The sequence below is a fragment of the Staurois parvus genome, unplaced genomic scaffold (assembly GCF_062004578.1).
Source record: "Staurois parvus isolate SC_StPar_1 unplaced genomic scaffold, SC_StPar_1.0 ptg001394l, whole genome shotgun sequence".
Taxonomy (NCBI): domain Eukaryota; kingdom Metazoa; phylum Chordata; class Amphibia; order Anura; family Ranidae; genus Staurois; species Staurois parvus.
Genome location: NW_028319190.1, coordinates 155,695 through 179,173, shown reverse-complemented (window position 1 = coordinate 179,173; position 23,479 = coordinate 155,695). Strand labels below are relative to the sequence as shown.

The following is a 23,479-nucleotide window of genomic DNA, read 5'->3' as shown; positions in this document are numbered from 1 at the left end:
TGGAGGGCTAGGGGATTTGTGCTAGGAGGGGTGATTTTTTTGGAAGGGGGATTTGTGTTGGGAGAATTTGGGGAGTGAGAGGCAAAATGGGGGGGGGGGCAATGATTTGTGCTGGGAGGGGGGATTTCAGCAAAGGAGTTGTTTGTTCTGGGAGAAAGGGGAATTTATGCTTATGAAGTAAGCATTCAGATTTTTTTGGGGGGGGTTTGGGGTGGGGGGATTGTTGCTGACACCGGGAGGCACAGTTCGGCATGTTTGCCCTGGGCTCTAAGTGACTTTGTCCCGGCACTGCAGAGAGCAGCAGGACGTCCACCTGGGGGAGGATTATCTGTCCCTCGTTCAGCACTTACAGGGAGGTTGGAGACTGATGGGGATTCCATACCCATGTACTGTACAGAGACATAACTGTAAAATATATTTTCAATAAATCCTAATGCTCAAAATTTCACCTAATATTTAAAGTGTAAGTTCACCTTTTTCTGAAAAGATTAAAAGGGTAACTAACTTCTCACTTACTCCCCACCCCCCAGTCCCCGCTGCACTTACCTCCATGGGGAAGGAGCTGTCAGTGCTCACAGTCAGGGTAGTGGTCCGGGGATTTGAAATCCCCCTTTGTAAGCGGGCTGCCTATAGTAGCTTAGATAGTTGCTGCCCCCGATGGGAGGGATGGGGTTAAAGTTATTTCCCGGGTTTTTCATGGCGAGTCCTGTGGCATTATAAAAGGGACAGGGGTCTGGATCCTGGGGGTTCCCTGCTGTTGCTGTTTTCCGGGTTCTGTCCTGCCAGTTCTGCCCTCAGCACAAGTTACCGATGTCGGAGTGAAGGATCACCTGTGGGGAGACTGCTGGGACCTGTAGTCTGCCCTGAGGATGCCAGCTGCTGGACACTGCCATATACGGAGTCTGCCTTCCAGGCATGCCGGGGCAGGCACACAAGCTTGAGATAGGGACTAAGGACATAGGGAAGGAACTGTTAATTGGAGGACAGTTTTTGCTCAAATGTACACAGCCATCTCTAAGTTAGAGGTCCACCTTATTGTTGGATATGTCCTGATGGTGACCTTGTCCCGGCAGGGCCGGATCTAGCCTGTCTGATGTGGGAGTGCAATAAAAAATGTTAGGGGGGCAGAGAATGGGAGGTCTGCAGGGCAGTGTACAGAGGTCTGCAGGGTAGTGTATACGGGTCAGCAGGGCAGTGCGCAGGGCTCAGCAGGGCAGTGCACAGAGGTCTGCAGGGTAGTGTGCAGGGGTCGGCAGGGCAGTGTACAGAGGTCTGCAGGGCAGTGTATACGAGTCAGCAGGGCAGTGCGCAGGGCTCAGCAGTGCAGTGCACAGAGGTCAGCAGGGCAGTGCGCAGGGCTCAGCAGGGCAGTGCACAGAGGTCTGCAGGGTAGTGTGCAGGGGTCAGCAGGGCAGTGTACAGAGGTCTGCAGGGCAGTGTATACGGGTCAGCAGGGCAGTGCGCAGGGCTCAGCAGTGCAGTGCACAGAGGTCAGCAGGGCAGTGTGCAGGGGTCGGCAGGGCAGTGCACAGGGGTCTGCAGGGCAGTGCGCAGGGGTCAGCAGGGCAGTGCGCAGGGGTCAGCAGGGCAGTGCGCAGGGGTCAGCAGGGCTGTGTGCAGGGGTCAGCAGAGCTGAGGATAAAGAACAGCAGAGCTAAGGACAGGGGTCAACAGGGCAGAGGACTGGGGTCACTGCTGGCAGGGAACTCAGCAGAGCCCCTTCTCCCATCCCTGCACTGCACACAGCCTGGGCACAGACAGTTGAGCTCCTCCTCCCCACACAGATAGCTTTGGCTTTGGGCACAACTAAAATATGAGGGGGCATAGCCCATCCCAGCACCCCCCTAGATTTGGCTATGTGTCCTGGGGCACTGATGGGAACAACATAGTGCAAAAGGTACTCCATGTGCAAGGAGAGTGACCCTATTACAGGTGCCAAGCGTAGCCCAGAACAACCCACCCTGGGGGTAGTCCTCTCATGTGACCCATACTTGGTGCCCAACAAGTTATTAGGAAAACATTGCAGAAGATCCAACATCTTCCCCACCAGCCCTGCCCACGTCTACACACTACTTGTTCCCTTCTTTTTGTAGGGCTTTTGGGATGGATCAGCAATTCTGATTGGCCAAATCATTTTTTTTGCAAGCACTAACCAATCAAAATCATCCTGAACCTTAAACAATAACCCCTGATGCTGCTTCCACACAAGTATGTGTCCTTCTCTGAAGAAAGCTAGCAGTGGTCTCAAGTTATGAAAGATGTACAAGTTACAGTTTTTGCTTGTACACCGCAGTGCAGCTCCGCCTTCACTGATGAGTGAGAAGAGAAGGGCTGGAACTCCACAGTGATCAGCAGCCGCCAGCCGGCTTGCAGTAAGGGACTGAGTCTGAGAGGAACACTGGAAGGAGCTCAGCTGCTACACTGGCCCCACACACCCGGCATCTTTCTCTGACCTTTCCTCCTCCTCTCTGCTGCCCCTCCTCTCAGCTGAAGGATCATTCATGATGTGGCGGCATCCAAAACAAAGAGAGTGCCATCCTGTGCAGGTGGCAGTGCGCCCTAGGCAGCCTCCTTGTTTGCCTAGTGAAAGCATCAGCCCTGCCCATATGTGCTATGTGGTTTGCGAGAGGTTAAAATTCTAGCATATTCAACTTCTCATGGCCAAAAGTATCGAGCCATTCAATGCCAGCTTTGGCGCCTACTCTACCTGGTCCCTACACCAATACAGGCAGAGTTCCTAGTACCAAAAATTACAAACAATTTAATAAAGGAAGCATACATTCCACGAACCTTTAGAACAGCGGTTCTCAACCTGGGGGTCGCGACCCCTTTGGGGGTCGAACGACGCTTCCACAGGGGTCGCCTAAGACCATCGGAAAACACATATTTCCGATGGTCTTAGGGAGCGAGACACCGCTCCTCGCCGCCGCCACCGCCGTCTCCAGGTGTGGGCGGGATGACATGCCGCCCCTGTCATCTGGACACACCTCGAGATCAATCCTCGCCTGTGATTGGCCGCCGGCACTGTAGCTCAGGAGAGGCACACAGGCGGCCAATCACCGGCAAAGAGGTGGAGCTTGGAGAGGAGGAGCCGAGCGGCACCGCGAAGATCCAGCGAGTGAAGAGGAGGAGAGCGGCCGGAGAAGGAAGACATCTGACAGGTAAGTGTTGGTACCATGGGAGAGGGAGGGAGCGAGCGAGCCCAGGCTGGAGCAGGGGTCTGCAAGGTAAGTATCATTGGTGTCAGTGGGAATAGTGCCCCATCATTGGTGTCACTAATACCAATGATGGGGCACTATTCCTCCCACTGACACCAACGATGGGGCACTATTCCTTCCACTGATACCAACGATGGGACACTATTCCTCCCACTGACACCAATGATGGGACACTATTCCTCCCACTGATACCAATGATGGGACACTATTCCTCCCACTGACACCAACGATGGGGCACTATTCCTCCCACTGACACCAACGATGGGACACTATTCCTCCCACTGACACCAACGATGGGACACTATTCCTCCCACTGACACCAACGATGGGACACTATTCCCCCCCACTGACACCAACGATGAGGCACGATTCCTCCCCCAAATGACACCAACGATGGGGCATGATTCCTCCCCCCACTGACAGCAACGATGGGGCACAATTCCTCCCCCCACTGACACCAAGGATGGGGCACAATTCCTCCCCCCACTGACACCAAGGATGGGGCAGTATTCCTCCCCCCACTGACACCAAGGATGGGGCAGTATTCCTCCCCCCACTGACACCAAGGATGGGGCAGTATTCCTCCCCCCACTGACACCAAGGATGGGGCACTATTCCTCCCCCCACTGACACCAAGGATGGGGCAGTATTCCTCCCCCCACTGACACCAAGGATGGGGCACTATTCCTCCTCCCACTTATACCAATGATGGGGCACTATTCCTCCCACTGACACCAATGATGGGGCACTATTCCTCCCACTGACACCAATGATGGGGCACTATTCCTCCCACTGATACCAATGATGGGACACTATTCCCCCCCACTGATACCAATGATGGGGCACTATTCCTCCCACTGACACCAATGATGGGGCACTATTCCTCCCACTGACACCAATGATGGGGCACTATTCCTCCCACTGACACCAATGATGGGGCACTATTCCTCCCACTGACACCAATGATGGGGCACTATTCCTCCCACTGACACCAATGATGGGGCACTATTCCTCCCACTGATACCAATGATGGGACACTATTCCCCCCCACTGATACCAATGATGGGGCACTATTCCTCCCACTGACACCAATGATGGGGCACTATTCCTCCCACTGACACCAATGATGGGGCACTATTCCTCCCACTGATACCAATGATGGGACACTATTCCCCCCCACTGATACCAATGATGGGGCACTATTCCTCCCACTGACACCAATGATGGGGCACTATTCCTCCCACTGATACCAATGATGGGACACTATTCATCCCACTGACACCAATGATGGGACACTATTCCTCCCACTGATACCAATGATGGGACACTATTCCTCCCACTGACACCAATGATGGGACACTATTCCTCACACTGACACCAATGATGGGGCACTATTCCTCCCACTGATACCAATGATGGGGCACTATTCCTCCCACTGACACCAATGACGAGGCACTATTCCTCCCACTGACACCAATGACGGGGCACTATTCCTCCCACTGATACCAATGACGGGGCACTATTCCTCCCACTGACACCAATGACGGGGCACTATTCCTCCCACTGACACCAATGACGGGGCACTATTCCTCCTACTGACACCAATGAAGGGGGCACTATTCCTCCCACTGACACCAATGACGGGGCACTATTCCTCTCACTGACACCAATGATGGGACACTATTCCTCCCACTGACACCAATGACGGGGCACTATTCCTCCCACTGATACCAATGACGGGGCACTATTCCTCCCACTGACACCAATGACGGGGCACTATTCCTCCCACTGATACCAATGACGGGGCACTATTCCTCCCACTGACACCAATGATGGGGCACTATTCCTCCCCCACTGACACCAATGACGGGGCGCTATTCCTCCTACTGCAAAATTACAGTTATGAAGTAGCAACGAAAATAATTTTATGGTTGGGGGTCACCACAACATGAGGAACTGTATTAAGGGGTCGCGGCGTTAGAAAGGTTGAGAACCACTGCTTTAGAAGGAGGATGACTAGCTCTTAAAGAAGGTGACACGATATTTACAAAGTGATAATCATTCACATTTTTTTGCTTTCAGGTTGCCAAGGTTGGTGAGGGAGCGCCATGGGTGGAAAGACCAGCAAGTCGAGCTGCTGCGTAAGAAGACCAAGCCAACAGTCCAAGAGCAGGTCATCATCCAGAGAACCAAACCCACCACATAGGGAGGACAAGGGGGTCCTAATAGATAAGAAAGAGAACTTTTTATTGCTTAAACCTTTCACGACCAAAGTCAAAACAAACCCCAACCCAATTTTTGATGTGTTAATATATCGGTACATGTCATCACAATTACTTGTATCCAGGTGGATTATATCGAATTTTTTTTCAGCACAGATTAGACTTTCATTTGGTGAAATTTTTAGTTTATTTCAAACATGCAAAAATAAAAAACATAAAAAATGTAAGAAGTAATCATACAGTAGTACATAGTCACAAAGCAACTAGTTAGGCCAGGTTCAGAGGTCCAGGTCCGTGATTTGCCCATTTCATTTGAATGGACTCCCGTGCCCCAGGACACGCAGGGAAGAAGTACCTGAACTTCTTCGGAAATCGCAGTCCGCACGGGAACTGAGGTTCCCAGTACGGTTGCAATTTTCAGTGCGGGCGGCGTGCCATTAGAAGTAATGGCACCCGCCCGTGGGTCCCTCATTCCTCAGGTATTTGTGCGGGTCCCTCGTTCCTCTGTGCGGGTGGTGCGGCTGCAGGTATTTGTGCGGGTCCCGCATTCCTCTGTGTGGGTGGTGCGGCTGCAGGTATTTGTGGGGGTCCCGCATTCCTTTGTGTGGGTGGTGCAGCTGCAGGTATCTGTGCGGGTCCCCCATTCCTCTGTGCGGGTGGTGCGGCTGCAGGTATTTGTGCGGGTCCCCCATTCCTCTGTGCGGGTGGTGCAGCTGCAGGTATTTGTGCGGGTCCCCCATTCCTCTGTGCGGGTGGTGCGGCTGCAGGTATTTGTGCGGGTCCCCCATTCCTCTGTGCGGGTGGTGCGGCTGCAGGTATTTGTGCGGGTCCCTCATTCCTCTGCGCGGGTGGTGCAGCTGAAGGTATTTGTGCGGGTCCCGCAGCAGCACCACCCACACAGATGTGAACCGAGCCTTACAAGAGAAGACGAACGGCTAAAGAAATTTTTTTAGTTTACATATCCGAAAAGGAGTGGGAAGAAGTACAAATGTAAATGCTAATAGAAGGCTCCTGATTTTGTTTTATCATGAAAGTTAAACTGGCCCAAAATAGTAAAAAAAATGTAACTTTTTCAACTTTATCTGTTTATTTTTTGCCAATATCATGACCCACCATCAAAAAAACCTGCAAAATAAATTCTCCTACCAATGACTATCTCAGCGACACCGTATATGTGTGACACTTACACTAAGGTTCACATGTGTGCGGGTGAATGCGGGGTCCGGGGAGAGCGGATATAGTGAATGCAGGGTCCTGGGAGACCATATATAGTGAATGCGGGGTCCGGGGAGAGCGGATATAGTGAATGCGGGGTCCGGGGAGAGTGGATATAGTGAATGCGGGGTCTGGGGAGAGCGGATATAGTGAATGCAGGGTCTGGGGAGAGCGGATATAGTGAATGCAGGGTCTGGGGAGATCGGATATAGTGAATGCAGGGTCCTGGGAGACCATATATAGTGAATGCGGGGTCCGGGGAGAGCGGATATAGTGAATGCGGGGTCCGGGGAGAGCAGATATAGTGAATGCGGGGTCCGGGGAGAGCGGATATAGTGAATGCGGGGGTCCGGGGAGAGCGGATATAGTGAATGCGGGGTCTGGGAAGAGCGGATATAGTGAATGCGGGGTCCGGGGAGAGCGGATATAGTGAATGCGGGGTCCGGGGAGAGCGGATATAGTGAATGCGGGGTCTGGGAAGAGCGGATATAGTGAATGCGGGGTCCGGGGAGATCGGATATAGTGAATGCGGGGTCCGGGGAAAGCGGATATAGTGAATGCGGGGCCTGGGGAGAGCGGATATAGTGAATGCGGGGTCCGGGGAGATCGGATATAGTGAATGCGGGGTCCGGGGAGAGCGGATATAGTGAATGCAGGGTCGGGGGAGAGCGGATATAGTCAATGCAGGATCTGGGGAGAGCGGATATAGTAAATGCAGGGTCCAGGGAGAGCGGATATAGTGAATGCAGAGTCCGGGGAGAGCGGATATAGTGAATGCAGAGTCCAGGGAGAGCAGATATAGTGAATGCAGAATCCGGGGAGAGCGGATATAGTGAATGCGGGGTCCGGGGAGAGCGGATATAGTGCATGCAGGGTCCAGGGAGAGCGGATATAGGGAATGCAGGGTCCGGGGAGAGTGGATATAGTGAATGCGGGGTCCGGGGAGAGCGGCTATAGTGAATGCGGGGTCCGGGGAGAGCGGATATAGTGAATGTGGGGCCTGGGGAGAGCGGATATAGTGAATGCGGGGTCCGGAGAGATCGGATATAGTGAATGCGGGGTCCAGGGAGAGCGGATATAGTGAATGCGGGGTCCGGGGAGAGCGGATATAGTGAATGCAGGATCTGGGGAGAGTGGATATAGTGAATGCGGGGTCCGGGGAGAGCGGATATAGTGAATGCGGGGTCCGGGGAGAGCGGATATACTGAATGCGGGGTCCGGGGAGATCAGATACAGTGAATGTGGGGTCCGGGGAGAGCGGATATAGTGAATGCGGGGTCCGGGGAGAGCGGATATAGTGAATGCGGGGTCCGGGGAGAGCGGATATAGTGAATGCGGGGTCCGGGGAGAGCGGATATAGTGAATGCGGGGTCCGGGGAGAGCGGATATAGTGAATGCGGGGTCCGGGGAGAGCGGATATAGTGAATGCGGGGTCCGGGGAGAGCGGATATAGTGAATGCGGGGTCCGGGGAGAGCAGATATAGTGAATGCGGGGTCCGGGGAGAGCGGATATAGTGAATGCGGGGTCCAGGGAGAGGGGATATATTGAATGCAGGGACCGGGGAGAGCGGATATAGTGAATGCGGGGTCCGGGGAGACCATATATAGTCAATGCGGGGTCCGGGGAGAGCGGAAACAGTGAATGCAGGGTCCTGGGTTTAGTAACACTTTAATACTTCATTGAAGTATTTCCGAAAACTGTACCCCACTTTGGCCTCTAGATGGAGCTGACGATTGGAGAACATTTGTGCAGCCTGTAAGACTGTCTGTTACATTCATCCAACAAATGTTTACGAATAGACCCCAAAGTATTCAAGCAAGAGGATCAGCATGACATCCGAGCAGCTAGAATTTTCAGAAGCAGATGTCAGCAATAGCAGATCCACATTTCCCTCAGTGACAGGTTTTCGGATTCTCCAGGCTCCATGTTTTATGGCTGTAAATACTGTATGTAAGGAAGAAATTTGTTTCCATTTATTTCCTTTTTTTTCTCTTTTTTAAAAAGGATTCTCAAAGTTTAAAAATAAATAGTACAACCTACTTCTCTGGAATTTAAAATAAATCCAAATCCAATATTAAAATCTCACGATGAACTCCAGGCAGACATAAAACTCTCAAATCTGAAAAAAATCCCACACAGCTCTGTAATCATTAACAGATCATTGAATGTATTTCTTCGGGTAAACTGTGTAAGTATCTAAATTTGGCCTGGTTTCAGCCTCTTGCAGTCCCTGTCCAGCAGACCTCACACTGGGACAGGAGAAAGCAGTACAAGGAGCCAGTCAGCAATCAATGAGCACACTGATAGTAGGAGAGAGCAGAATGACAGGTGGGTTCATCAGTCTGCTGATTCTTTTTTCACTGTCCAATCACAGGCTGGGTGAGGGACAAGACCTCAAAGTGTTACTTAATTGCAACAAAGAAAAAACAGGTCTCCTGTTCTGCTACACAGAGCTGTACTGCAGAAGTGTCCCTAGGCAGGTGCGGGGGGTGCGCGCTGCACCGGGTGACACCTACAGCACGGGGAGACACCGGATCCCGCTCCACGAAAAGGTGAGTTGTAAAGCAAGCCGACGATCCCCACAGGATGGTTCGGATCTGCAGATTGAGCATAATGGATTAGAATCTGATCCATTATGCTCCCCAGTCCGCAGATCCAATCCATCCTGCGAGGATTGTCGTCTTGCTTTACAACTTACCTTTTTGTGGAGCGGGTCCGGTGTCACCCCGTATAGGTTGCATGCCAACGTTCTCCGCAGGATGGATCGGATGTGCGGATTGAGCATAATGGATCGGAGTCCGATCCATTATGCTTCCCATTCTGCAGATCCCATCCATCCTGTGGGGATCGTCAGCAACCTATACGGGGTGACACCGGACCCGCTCCACAAAAAGGTAAGTTGTAAAGCAAGACGACAATCCCCGCAGGATGGATTGGATCTGCAGATTGAGCATAATGGATCAGAGTCCGATCCATTATGCTCAATCCGCAGATCTGATCTATTCTGCGGGGATCGTCGGAGGGGGTGTCACCAAGTGTTATCGCACCGGGTGACACCAACCCTAGGGACACCCCTGGTGCTGTGTACATATATGCCTACTGTAATACACAGTGCTATACCAACCTAAATGTCATCCACTTGGGGTTCACATTTAGTTGAAGGCATTTTTCAAGAGGCCTTTCATGCCGTTTCTGTGCACCTATTACTTACCTTCTATGTTGTCACTTGATGTGTCTTTCCTTTTTGTAGGACACCTTGTTATGGCCTCATCACTACGTCCTCCCACCAGCCAGGTGAGTGTACATGCACTGCTAGATTACAGTATGGCAGGTGGCACCAGACCCAAATTGTAAGGGGGTACGAGGACGTTCTCATTTGGTGGCCACAATGGCTTTTATAGGATGTAGTTGGTTTCCTATCAAGCAGCCTTTTACTATACTCAAAGGAACCCTGCCAGATCTTCCAGGATTCTTAGAACATCCACTACCTTCTGGACTTCCATAGTTCCCAGTAATGACTGTGGGCATGTTCTACGACCAGAAGGGTATTTAAGCTCTGACCTTTGAAGTGCCTGGTGCCAGGGGCATATTTACCTCGAGACAAACAAGGCGTTTGCCTTGGGTGGAAGTTTTCAGGGGGGTGGCACTGCCCCAAAGCAAAATGGACACACGTGGCACATGAGAGAGGAAGGAGAAGCAGGTGAGGCACTGCAGGACCTCCTGAGGCTGGTGTAGAGGAGAAGCCTCATCTGCTGACTCATCTCCAGCCTCTGCTGGGACCCAACAGAGGCTGCGGGCTGCTGGATGGTGTCACTCTTCTTCCCGGTCCTCATCATGGCTTTGGCGGTGCCTGGCGGATGTCGTTCTTTGAGCTGTGGCAGTGAGTGCTGGAAGAACACAGTCTCTCTCGCTTTTAGATGGGGGGAGGGGGGGGGGGCATCCAATTTGGTCTTGCCTAGGGCAGCACAAAACCAAAAAAAATACACCATTGGTCTTACCACCAGCTACCTAAAGGCTAAAGAGCTAGTATACTTATCTGCCAGTTGCCTGTTTGTTGCTGACCCAGATTCACCTGACTACTCTTTTGTCTGCCTCAATCCCTGTCTGTCTGATTATTCCCTTGCGTGCTGCCTGCCTCGACCCCTGCCTGTACCACCTTACTACTCTCCAGCCTGCCTGGGCCTGACTACTCTCTTACTTGCCACCTGCCTGCCCCTGATTAGTCAATTGCGTACTGCCTGCCTCAACCCCTGCCTAAACCTCACTATTCTCTTGCATGCTGCCTGCCTCAAACCCTGCCTATTATCTTGCCTGCTGCCTGCTTCAACCTCCAACTGGACCTGACTATTCTTTTGCCTACCAGCTGACTTGATCCCTGCCTGGATCTGACTACTCTCTTGCTTGCTACTTGCCTTGACCCCTGCATGGCCCTGACTACTCTCTTGCTTGGCACCTGCCTGCCCCTGGTTAGTTTCTTGTCTACTGCCTGCCTCAACCCTTGCCTAAACCTCACTATTCTCTTGCATGCTGCTTGCCTCAAACCCGGCCTAGACCTGGTTATAATCTTTCCTGCTGCCTGCTTCAACCTCCAACTGGACCTGACTATTCTTTTGCCTACCAGCTGACTTGATCCTTACCTGTATCTGACTACTCTCTTGCTTGCTAGCTGCCTTGACCCCCACATGGAACTGACTACTCTCGTGTTTTCCACCTGCCATGACCTCTGCCTGGACCCAACTACTCTCATCTCAGCATGAATGGTTTTTGCACTGTATCCCTCTGCCCAACAACCCTTTGGTGGGGCAATTTATAAGGGCTACAGCCGAGGGCCACTAGAGATTCCAACCCATTTCCACCATCAGGATCTCTGGTGAAGACCAACTTAGACCTTGGGTGAACGCACGTTACCAGCCAGGTGGCACTGTAATAGGCTAAAGTGAACCTTTGAGCTCACCTTAAATTACACTGTCACTTGATTGGCCACACTGGCCTGAGTACTGTCCCATGGAGGAGGTCATATGCTCCCAGAAGACCCTCTCCATTACCATCTCAGACAGTATGAGGGGGTCCTTACTTTTAAGATAATTCATTTAATGTGAAGAATATTGCTGAAAATAATTGTTGTATAAAGCTGGTGGATGTTAAAAACAATTATCTGGCTTGGGTATCAAGAACTCTAGGTACACCATAGTCTTTATTTTATAATTTTTAACTTTTCTTATCACACTAATGTTCCATAAGCTGTAAGTATAATGGTCAAGGGGGTCGTTGAGATCTAGAAATCATCTCAAGGCTTCCTGCAAGGAATCTTTAGAAAGGCTGATCTAGCAGATGTACCGTATATTTCACATCCCAAGAGATTAGGTTTCTTTTTATATGTGTCCAGTCCCTCTGCAGGGAATCTGGGTTGACGTCCAGGTGAAAGGCTTTGTGGCGGATATATCGGCAACTCTCAAGTATAAGAACGAGAACAAGGAGGTGGATGCGGTCTTTGTTTTCCCTTTGGATGAAGACTCTGCCATCTACAGCTTTGAGGCCACAACAGAGGAGAAGAAGATTGTAGCCGACCTACAGGAGAAGAAGCAGGTAATGAGGAAGCTTTAGTTACAAAATCCATCAGATTCCTGGTCTTGGGTCCTACTCACATGGTCCCTTGTGGTGCCATTCATTTTGAAGGGTGCCCCAGTGCACCTGGTTGGTGTACAATTGCTATTAGATTCCTGTTTTTGGGGCCTATTTACAAAATCCATCAGATTCCTGGTCGTGGGTCCTATTCACAGGGTCCATTGTGGCGCCATTAATTTTGAAGGGTGCCCCAGTACACCTAGTTGGTGTACAATTCCTATTAGGTTTCTTCTTTTAGTCCCTATTTACAAAATCCATCAGATTCCTGGTCGTGGGTCCTATTCACAGGGTCCATTGTGGTGAAATTAATTTTGAAGGGTGCCTCGGTACACCTAGTTGGTGTACAATTGCTATTAGATTCCTTCTTTTGGAGCCTAGTCACAAAATCCATCAGATTCCTGGTCGTGGGTCCTATTCACAGGGTCCATTGTGGTGAAATTAATTTTGAAGGGTGCCCCAGTACACCTAGTTGGTGTACAATTGCTATTAGATTCCTTCTTTTGGAGCCTAGTCACAAAATACATCAGATTCCTGGTCTTGGGTCCTATTCACAAGGTCCCTTGTGGTGCCATTAATTTTGAAGGGTGCCCTTCATTTTGAAGGGTGCCCCAGTACACCTAGTTGGTGTACAATTGCTATTAGATTCCTTCTTTTGGAGCCTAGTCACGAATTCCATCAGATTCCTGGTCGTGGGTCCTATTCACAGGGTCAATTGTGGTGAAATTAATTTTGAAGGGTGCCTCAGTACACCTAGTTGGTATACAATTGCTATTAGATTCCTTCATTTGGGGCCTAGTCACAAAATCCATCAGATTCCTGGTCTTGGGTCCTATTCACAAAATCCATTGTGGTGCCATTCATTTTGAAGGGTGCCCCAGTACACCTAGTTGGTGTACAATTACTATCAGATGTGAACCGTTTTGTGTATTGGGGAACGATGCATTAAAAACAAATGAATGGGCTTTCTTAAGACTGCACATGTTAAATCATATCTACATGAATTTGTGAGGGATGGGAAGGAGATGGACACCTACTTTTCTTGAGTCAGACATTATATTAATAAAACATAGTAAACTACATACAGTATACCATACTTTAATAATAAAATACATAGGAGGAAGATAGAATAGAATAGATTAGAATGATAAGCAAAGGAGCGTATTGGCGTAACCACCATAGAGCTGGTGTGTTGGTTGCTCATTTACAAAGAATTATTCGGCATCTGTCTCATAGGCTTGCAAAACCAATGATGGGGCCATCAGCAGGGACATGGAAGCCTTGGTCCTGGAGGAAGAGGAGAGTTTGGCAAATAGCTTCATCTGCAGCATTGGGAATCTCCCGCCTGGCCAGGAGGCCGAGGTCACCCTGAAATATGTGCAGGAGCTGCCGGTGGAGGAAGATGGAGCAGTGTGTTTTGTGCTGCCGGTTGTCCTCAACCCGAGATGCATCCCAATAGGTACAAATCAACAAGCATTAAAAAAAAAAATTCAGCTCCCCCGTTCCCTCCTTCCAGGTATAACACAGCTGCTCAGATCTCCCTGCTCCCCCTCCCAGCAGTGGCACAGCAGCTCAGCTCACTCTGCTCTGTCTTTCAGCAGGGACTCAGCTGCTCTGGTCACCCTTCTTTTCTATGCCAGCAGTGATTCAACAGGATGGCTCCTCTGATCTCCTCTCCCTTCGTTGACTCAACAACATGGCTCCTCTGTTCCCCCCTCCCAGCAGTGACTCAACAGCATGGCTCCTCTGATCCCCTCTCCCTTTGTTGACTCAACAACATGGCTCCTCTGTTCCTCCCTCCCAGCAGTGAGTCAACAGCATGGCTCCTCTGTTCCCCCCTCCCATCATTGACTCAACAGAATGATTCCTCTGATCCCCCATTGCTGACTCAACAGAATGGCTCCTCTGTTCCCCCCTCCCAGCTGTGACAACAGCATGGCTCCTCTGATCCCCTCTCCCTTCGTTGACTGAACAGAATGGCTCCTCTGATCCCCTCTCCCAGCAGTGACTCAACAGCATGGCCCCTCTGTTCCCCTCTCCCTTCGTTGACTCAACAGCATGGCTCCTCTGTTCCCCCCTCCCAGCAGTGACTCAACAGCATGGCTCCTCTGTTCCCCCCTCCCAGCAGTGACTCAACAGCATGGCCCCTCTGTTCCCCTCTCCCTTCGTTGACTCAACAGCATGGCTCCTCTGTTCCCCCCTCCCAGCAGTGACTCAACAGCATGGCTCCTCTGTTCCCCCCTCCCAGCAGTGACTCAACAGCATGGCTCCTCTGTTCCCCCCTGCCAGCAGTGACTCAACAGCATGGCTCCTCTGATCCCCTCTCCCATCATTGACTCAACAGAACGACTCCTCTGATCCCCCATTGCTGACTCAACAGCATGGCCCCTCTGTTCCCCTCTCCCTTTGTTGACTCAACAGCATGGCTCCTCTGTTCCCCCCTCCCAGCAGTGACTCAACAGCATGGCTCCTCTGATCCCCTCTCCCATCATTGACTCAACAGAACGACTCCTCTGATCCCCCATTGCTGACTCAACAGCATGGCTCCTCTGTTCCCCTCTCCCTTCGTTGACTCGACAGCATGGCTCCTCTGTTCCCCCCTCCCAGCAGTGACTCAACAGCATGGCTCCTATGTTCCCCCCTCCCAGCAGTGACTCCTCAGCTCATCTCACCCTGCTCTTTCTCCCAGCAGCTCAGTACCTCCTGCTCCCCTTTCCCAGCAGGGATTCAGCAAGAGAATTTAGCAGGGGCCTATCTGTGTCAAACATTTGTGAACACAGCCAAGAACTCCGCAGGCCCCAAGATATACAGACTGTGCCAACCCTGAGATAACATCTCAGTTGGCTCAGTACATACTGACTCTGGAAAAGGCATGCATGAAGATGGTGCTGTCCTTCTGGAGAGAAATGCAGATAAGTGCATTGTCATTAGGGTGGGGGGTGGTACCGTGATAAACTCCTGGAAGTGGTAGCATGCATGCAGGGGCGGACTGACAACACATGGGGCCCCAGGGCAATAGGAGATCATGGGGCCCCTGTGTCCCAAACTCAAAAAAGCCTATGAAAAAGGTACCAGGGGCATCTCATGGGGCCCCCTACTGACCCCGGGCCCTTGGGCAGTGCCTGAGTTTTCAATGGTCAGTCCGCCCCTGCATGTATGTACCTTTCACAAAGTCCTGCACTGATGCTAGGCCCACTCACATACTGCATGAGCTTCAGCTTGTATGGGAGCAGCAAGTACAGCAGACTTTCACAGAGCATTTGCAAGGAACCCGACCTACTTCCAGCAGCCTTCTTATTGCCTTTAAAGCAAGGGGTTCAACATTTTGTGAACAAAGGGCCAGGTTACTGCCCTATAAACTTTAAGGTGGGGGAACTGTGACCAGTAAGAGTAGAAAATGGCATCAGTGGAAAGAATAGTGACCCATTTTGGTGTCAGTGGAAGATTAGTGCCTCACCGTTGGTGTCAGTGGAAGCAACAGTGTCCCATCACTGGTGTCAGTAGAGAAAACAATGTCCCATCATTGGTGTCAATGGGAGGAATAGTGCCCCATCATTGGTGTCAGTGGGAGGAATAGTGCCTCATCATTGGTGTCAGTGGGAGGAATAGTGCTCCATCATTGGTGTGTATAGAAGGCATAGTGCCCCATCATTGGTGTCAGTGGGAGGAATAGTGCCCCATCATTGGTGTCAGTGGGAGGAATAGCGCCCCATCATTGGTATCAGTGGGAGGAATAGTGTCCCATCATTGGTGTCAGTGGGAGGAATAGTTCCCCATCATTGGTATCAGTGGGAGGAATAGTGTCCCATCATTGGTGTCAGTGGGAGGAATAGTGCCCTATAATTGGTATCAGTGGGAGGAATAGTGCCCCATCATTGGTATCAGTGGGAGGAATAGTGCCCCATCATTGGTGTCAGTGGGAGGAATAGTGCCCCATCATTGGTGTCAGTGGGAGGAATAGTACCCCATCATTGGTGTCAGTGGGAGGAATAGTGCTCCATCATTGGTATCAGTGGAAGGAATAGTGCCCCATCGTTGGTGTCAGGGGGAGGAATAGTGTCCCATCATTGGTATCAGTGGGAGGAATAGTGCCCCATCATTGGTATCAGTGGAAGGAATAGTGCCCCATCGTTGGTGTCAGTGGGAGGAATAGTGTCCCATCATTGGTGTCAGTGGGAGGAATAGTGCCCCGTCATTGGTGTCAGTGGGAGGAATAGTACCCCATCGTTGGTGTCAGTGGGAGGAATAGCGCCCCATCATTGGTATCAGTGGGAGGAATAGTGCCCCATCATTGGTATCAGTGGGAGGAATAGTGCCCCATCGTTGGTATCAGTAGGAGGAATAGTGCCCCATCATTGGTATCAGTGGGAGGAATAGTGTCCCATCATTGGTATCAGTGGGAGGAATAGTGCCCCATCATTGGTATCAGTGGGAGGAATAGTGCCCCATCATTGGTATCAGTGGGAGGAATAGTGGCCCATCATTGGTGTCAGTGGGAGGAATAGTGCCCCATCATTGGTGTCAGTGGGAGGAATAGCGCCCCATCATTGGTATCAGTGGGAAGAATCGTGCCCCATCATTGGTGTCTGTAGAAGGAATAGTGTCCCATCATTGGTGTCAGTGGGAGGAATATTGTAGCGTCCCAAGGGCTTGATAAAGGGCTGCATATGGCCCGTGGGTTGCAATTTGGAGACCGCTGCTTTAAAGCAACCTCTTTCTACCCTCCTGCAGGCCACATTGGGAACATAACAGACAGACGTCCACAGATCCCATATACACTGAGTCTGAACGCACACTTCAAGTCTGCATTCGGTATCGCCAAGATCGAGTCCAACTGTGATATCACCCCTCTGGAGTACACGGATAATGACAAGACCGGCGCCAAGGTGAACGGGGCTCAGGATCAATTCTATTACTGACCAGATAACTACAAATCTTCCATCCTCTTGATATTCCGTCACTATCATATATACATTATATTGCCAAAAGTATTGGGCCCCGCCCTTTCCACGCACATGACCTTTAATGGCCCCCCAGTCTTAGTCCATAGGGTTCAATATTGAGTTGGCCCCGCCCTTTCCACGCACACGACCTTTAATGGCCCCCCAGTCTTAGTCCATAGGGTTCAATATTGAGTTGGCCCCGCCCTTTCCACGCACACGACCTTTAATGGCCCCCCAGTCTTAGTCCGTAGGGTTCAATATTGAGTTGGCCCCGCCCTTTGCAGCTATAACAGCTTCAACTCTTCTGGGAAGGCCGTCCACAAGGTTTAGGAGGGTGTCTATGGGAAGGTTGGACCATTCTTCCAGAAGCACATTTGTCAGGTCAGGCACTGATGTCGGGGGAGGAGGCCTGGCTCGCAGTCTCCACTCTAATTCATCCCAAAGGTGTTCTATGGGGTTGAGGTCAGGACTCTGTGCAGGACAGTCAAGTTCCTCCACCCCAAACTGGCTCCTCCATGTCTTTATGGACCTTGCTTTGTGCACTGGTGTGCAGTCATGTTGGAACAGGAAGGGGCCATCCCCAAACTCTTCCCACAAAGTTGGGAGCATGAAATTGTTCAAAATGTTGCCTTAAGAGTTCCCTTCACTGGAACTAGGGGGCCAAGCCCAACCCCTGAAAAACAACCCCACACCATAACCCCCCCTCCACCAAACTTTACATCTGGCACCAGGGACAGATTGACAACTCATGGGGCCCCCGGGCAATAGGGGATCATGGGGCCCTTGTGTCCTTGCCCAAACTCAAAAAAGCCTATGAAAAAGGTACCAGGGGCATCTTAAGGGGCCCCCTACTGGCAGTGCCCGAGTTTCCAAATGGTCAGTCCACCCCTGCTTGGCACAATGCAGTCAGGCAAGTACCGTTGTCCCCCAACCGCCAAACCCAGACATGTCCATCGAATTGCCAGACAGAGAAGCATGATTGGTCACTCCAGAGAACATGTCTCCTCTGCTCTAGAGTCCAGTAGCGGCGTGCTTTACACCACGGCATCCAACGCTTTTTATTGCACGTGGTGATGGAAGGCTTGGATGCAGCTGCTCGGCCATGGAAACCCATTCCATGAAGCTCTCTACACACTGTTGTTGGGCTCATCTGAAGGCCACACCAAGTTTGGAGGTCTTTAGCTATTGACTCTGCAGATATTTAGCGACTTCTGCGCACTGTGCGCTTCAGCATGCGCTGACCCCGCCCTGTCATGTGACGTGGCCTACCACTTGGTGGCTGAGTGGCTGTTGTTCCCAGTTGCTTCCACTTTGTTATAATCCCACTGACAGTTGAGCGTGGAATATTTAGTAGCCAGGAAATGTCACGGATGGATTTATTGCCCAGGTGGCCACCTATCACGGGACCACGCTTGGAGTCACTGAGCTCCTAAGAGCGACCCATTCTTTCACCAATGTTTGTAGAAGCCGTCTGCATGCCTAGGGACTTGATTGTATACACCTGTGTCCATGGAGGGGATTGGAGCACCTGAATCACATGATTTGGAGGGCGGGGCCAATACTTTTAATTATATAGTGGGTAGGGTGGTGGACCTCCAACGTAGTGAGGGGACTTGGGCCACCCCTGGAGTTCCTGTCTCCAGAAGGCAGCAGTTGGACCAGGGATGATCTCCGCTGCCGGATTGTTTGTTGGAGACGTCCTTTTATTTGCCGTATCACCTTCTCTCCTCGGCACAGTTGTTATCATCAGTTCTTGTGCCAAAGTCCCTCTGTCCCCATTTATGATATTAGATGTGGCTGTCATAGTGCCAGAGTCTGGCTGGGATTACATAGTTAGTCTGGCTGGGATTACATAGTTAGTCTGGCTGAAAAAAGACAAAAGTCCATCCAGTTCAACCATTAAAAAAAAAGTTATAATCCTACCCCCACAGTTGATCCAGAGGAAGGCAAAAAAAACCCAGCAAAGCACGATCCAATTTGCTCCTGCAGGGAAAAAAATTCCTTCCTGATCCCCCGAGAGGCAATCGGATATTCCCTGGATCAGGGGTGGACTGACAACTCATGGGGCCCCCAGGCAATAGGGGATCATGTGGCCCCTGTGTCCTTGCCCAAACTCAAAAAAGCCTATGGAAAAGGTACCAGGGGCATCTCATGGGGCCCCCTACTGACCCCGGGCCCTCGGGCAGTGCCCGAGTTCCCAAAGGGTCAGTCCCCCCCTGCCCTGGATTAATAGTCAATGTTGGCTTTAAAAGAAACCCCCCATACCTGTATACTCAATGTTTTATATTCTAATGGGGGAGGGGTGACATATAGGACTCTCTATGAGAATTGCAAATAACTGCATGGAAACCACATAAAATTGTTTTCCTCTATTTTGCTTTTTAAAGGCTCCTTTACACTTGCTTTTGGGGAGGCGGTAAAACCTCACAGTTGAGCCAAGATTTTACCACTACCCCCATTAGCTGCAATATACCCCCCCCCCCCCCATCTTTCATTTCAACTGGCAGAGCTATTTGCCCTGTGAAACTGCAAAAATCGAATCTTATTAGGCTATTTTCTCTCCAGGTTGAATGTTATTCATCCACATAGCATACAATGAATCAGGAAAATACCGCATTACGGCCACTAGATGGAACTGAGGATCACAGGGAATAGGTAGTTATTTACTATGACTGTCCGCTCCATCTAGTGGCCATAACGCGGTATTTTCCCAAACATCTTTTTTTTTTTAAAATGAATAACTTTCGGCGTGGAGAGAAAGTAATCGAATAACGTTCGATTTTGCTCAGAACAAAAGTACAAGTATTATTATTATTATGGAGGATTTATGTAGCGCCAACAGCTTGCGCAGCGCTTTACAACATGAGAGCGGACAGTACAGTTACAATCAGGGGCGGACTGACAACTCATGGGGCCCCCGGGCAATAGGGGATCATGGGGCCCCTGTGTCCTCGCCCAAACTGATCAACAATCGTATTGTTTGTTGGTGTCGCTGGTCTATATACTAACAGCATGCAGCCGCGGCAAAGGTTACTGGCGCCAGAGCGCGTAATAATTGAGTTTTTGTCTCGCCTTCGCAGGTGTCACTGATGAAGGGATATGAGTGTGATGGAGAAGTAGAAATATTGGCTTATTACACAGATGCGAACAGACCCAGCGTGGCGGTGGAGGCGGGGCTTGGATCTACAGACACCGCTCAGGAATTAGCAGGTGACACCATAAGCACACATGACCTGCACAGCTCCTGTTTTGTATCCTGTGAACATGGGAGACGACCTGGGGGCCAATGTCCTGCTACACGTTAACACGCTTTAAAAGGTCCTCCATAAATGATGTCACTTTCATACAGGGAGGGCGGGGTTAACTGTAGTGATGTCATGAATGTCATTGTCATTATTCCTGGAGAGATCTCCTGCTGAACTCGGAGTAAGCTGGGACTGGGCAATACCTGCAGTGCAGCATAGGGGGCGCTGTGCTGGAATATGAACTTACTGTGATTTAATAATGCCCCTCTCACACGGGCGCTCTGTTCTTTTCATCACTTCGCTCATGTTTGTTCCAAGAAAAAAAACAGATCGGTTCACATCCGTTTTCATCCGTTTACATCTGTTTTTCATCTATTTAAATCAATTTTTGTCCATTTACATCCATTTTTTGCCGTTTACATCTGTTTTTGTCCATTTACATCCATTGTCATCCTTTTTTGTCCACTTGCATCCGTTTTCATCCATTTACATCCATTTTTCATCCATTTACATTCATTTTTGTTTATTTACATCCATTTGTTTGTCCGTTTTTGTCCATTTGCATCCATTTTTGTCCATTTACATCTGTTTTGATCCATTTACATCCATTTTTCATCCATTTACATTCATTTTTGTCTGTTTACATCCATTTTTGTCTGTTTACATATGCTTTTGCCCATTTATATACATTGGCATCCATTTATTTTTACGTTTACATCCATTTTTGTCCATTTGCCTCCTTTTTTGTCCATTTACATCTGTTTTCATCCATTTACATCCATTTTTCATCCGTTTACATTCATTTTTGTCTGTTTACATCTCTTTTTGTCCAGTTTATATCCATTGTCATCCTATTTTTGTCCATTTACATCCATTTTTGCCCATTTGCATCTGTTTTTGTCCAATTACATCTGTTTTCATCCATTTTCATCCATTTTTCATCCGTTTACATTCATTTTTGTCTGTTTACATCCGTTTTTTGTCCGTTTACATCAGTTTTTGTCCATTTAGATCCATTTTTTTGTACATTTACATCTGTTTACATCCATTTTTGTCAGTTTTCATCCATTTTTGTCCATTTACATCTATTTTCATCCATTTACATCTGTTTTTCATTCGTTTACATAAGTGTTTGGGCCATTTACATCTGTTTTTTCTCATTTACATCCATTTTCATCATTTTTTTGGTCCATTTATAGCCATTTTGTCCATTTGCATCCGTTTTTGTCGATTTACATCCATTTTCGTCCATTTACATCAATGTTTTATCCATTTACATCCTTTTTTTGTTTTTCATCCATTTTTTTCCGTTTTAATCTGGCTGTTGTCTGTTTACATCTGTTTTTTTTCAATTTTTCATCCGTTTACATCCATTTACATCCATTTTTCACCCATTTACATTCATTTTTGTGTCTGTTTACATCCGTTTTTGTCCGTTTACATCTATTTTCATCTGTTTACATCCATTTTTTTCCCGTTTTAATCTGGTTTTGTCCATTTACATCTGTTTTTCGTCCGATCTGTTTTTTTAACAGACGAACAACAGTGTTTTCTTCCGTTCAAAAAAATGGATGTTAATGGATGCGGACATTAACGGATGTAAACGGATGATCATCTGCTTACATCCGCTAGTCCATAGAAATACATGGGTGTCCATTTTTTACTTAACCAGTTGCTGCCCGGCCTATAGCCAGATGGCGGCCGGGCAAACAGCTTGTCCCTCCGGGTGGAGGACATATGGCGTCCTTTCAGGAACACGCATTGCACATGCCCGCAGGGCCGCGCTGCGATGCAATCTGTCACCAGCCGTGTACCTCGGACACGGCCGATGACAGATCTGAGTACCGGCCCCATTACCAGTGCCATGTGATCTGCTGTGACCAATCAAATCAGGTCACATGACAGTTGTATACAATGGATGGCTTCCTTTCATGCCATCCATTGTATACAAGTGTGTCTAGCTTTGAATGGTCACAGCGATCACATACGCAAGCTGGGCCAATCACAGCCCAGCTGTGTCATGTGATTAGCTGTGGCCAAAAAAAAATCTTTAAAAAATTCTTTTTTCGTACTGTCACCAGTCAGTGTCCCTGATCACTGCCATGCCAGTTATATGATGACACTGTACTGCACTGGTGACAGTATGTAAAAAAAAAAAATAGTGAAAATAATTTTTTTAATTTCTTCATTTTCCGAAAAATTATGACAAAAAAATTACAACTTAAAAAAACTCGCCATGCCTCTTATGAAGTACATCGGACTGTCTACTCTGCAAAAAGGGGTCATTTGGGGATATCTGTACCGTCCTGACATTTGGGGGATATCTGTCCTGTCCTGACATTTGGGGGATATCTGTACCGTTCTGACATTTGGGGGATATCTGTACTGTTCTGACATTTGGGGGATATCTGTACCGTTCTGACATTTGGGGGATATCTGTACTGTTCTGACATTTGGGGGATATCTGTACTGTTCTGACATTTGGGGGATATCTGTCCTGTCCTGACATTTGGGGGATATCTGTACTGTCCTGACATTTGGGGGATATCTGTACCGTTCTGACATTTGGGGGATATCTGTAGTGTCCTGACATTTGGGGGGATATCTGTACTGTTCTGACATTTGGGGGATATCTGTACTGTTCTGACATTTGGGGGATATCTGTACTGTTCTGACATTTGGGGGATATCTGTACCGTCCTGATATTCTTGGACCTCAAGAAATTAGATTGGCTGTCAGTACTTCAGGATTGATCAATATTCAGATCTATCCCATAGTTTGTGAACTCTATAACTTTCCTACAAACTAAATAATACATCCTAATTTGGGTTATTTTCACCAAAGACATGTAGCAGAATACATCTCGGCCTAAATTTATGAAGAACAATTATTTATTTGTAAACTTTTATAACAGAAACAAAGAAAAACGTGTTATTTTTTTCAACATTTTCGGTCTTTTTTTGTTAATTTAGCAAAAATTAAAAACCCGGCGATGATTGAATACCACCAAAAG

The 23,479-nt window shown here is 49.2% G+C and overlaps 1 protein-coding gene across 1 annotated transcript in view; it reads left to right on the top strand.

The window, feature by feature from the left end:
* Positions 1–23,479, top strand: part of LOC149436246 (von Willebrand factor A domain-containing protein 5A-like) — an 85,550-nt gene that overhangs the window by 1,534 nt on the left and 60,537 nt on the right. The window contains exons 2-7 of the mRNA XM_089661818.1: positions 5,301–5,391; positions 9,907–9,950; positions 12,043–12,242; positions 13,515–13,737; positions 17,010–17,164; positions 20,302–20,431. Of these exons, the coding sequence (XP_089517944.1) occupies positions 5,327–5,391; positions 9,907–9,950; positions 12,043–12,242; positions 13,515–13,737; positions 17,010–17,164; positions 20,302–20,431 (817 nt within the window). The 5' untranslated portion in view covers positions 5,301–5,326. The remainder of the gene's footprint in view (positions 1–5,300; positions 5,392–9,906; positions 9,951–12,042; positions 12,243–13,514; positions 13,738–17,009; positions 17,165–20,301; positions 20,432–23,479) is intronic.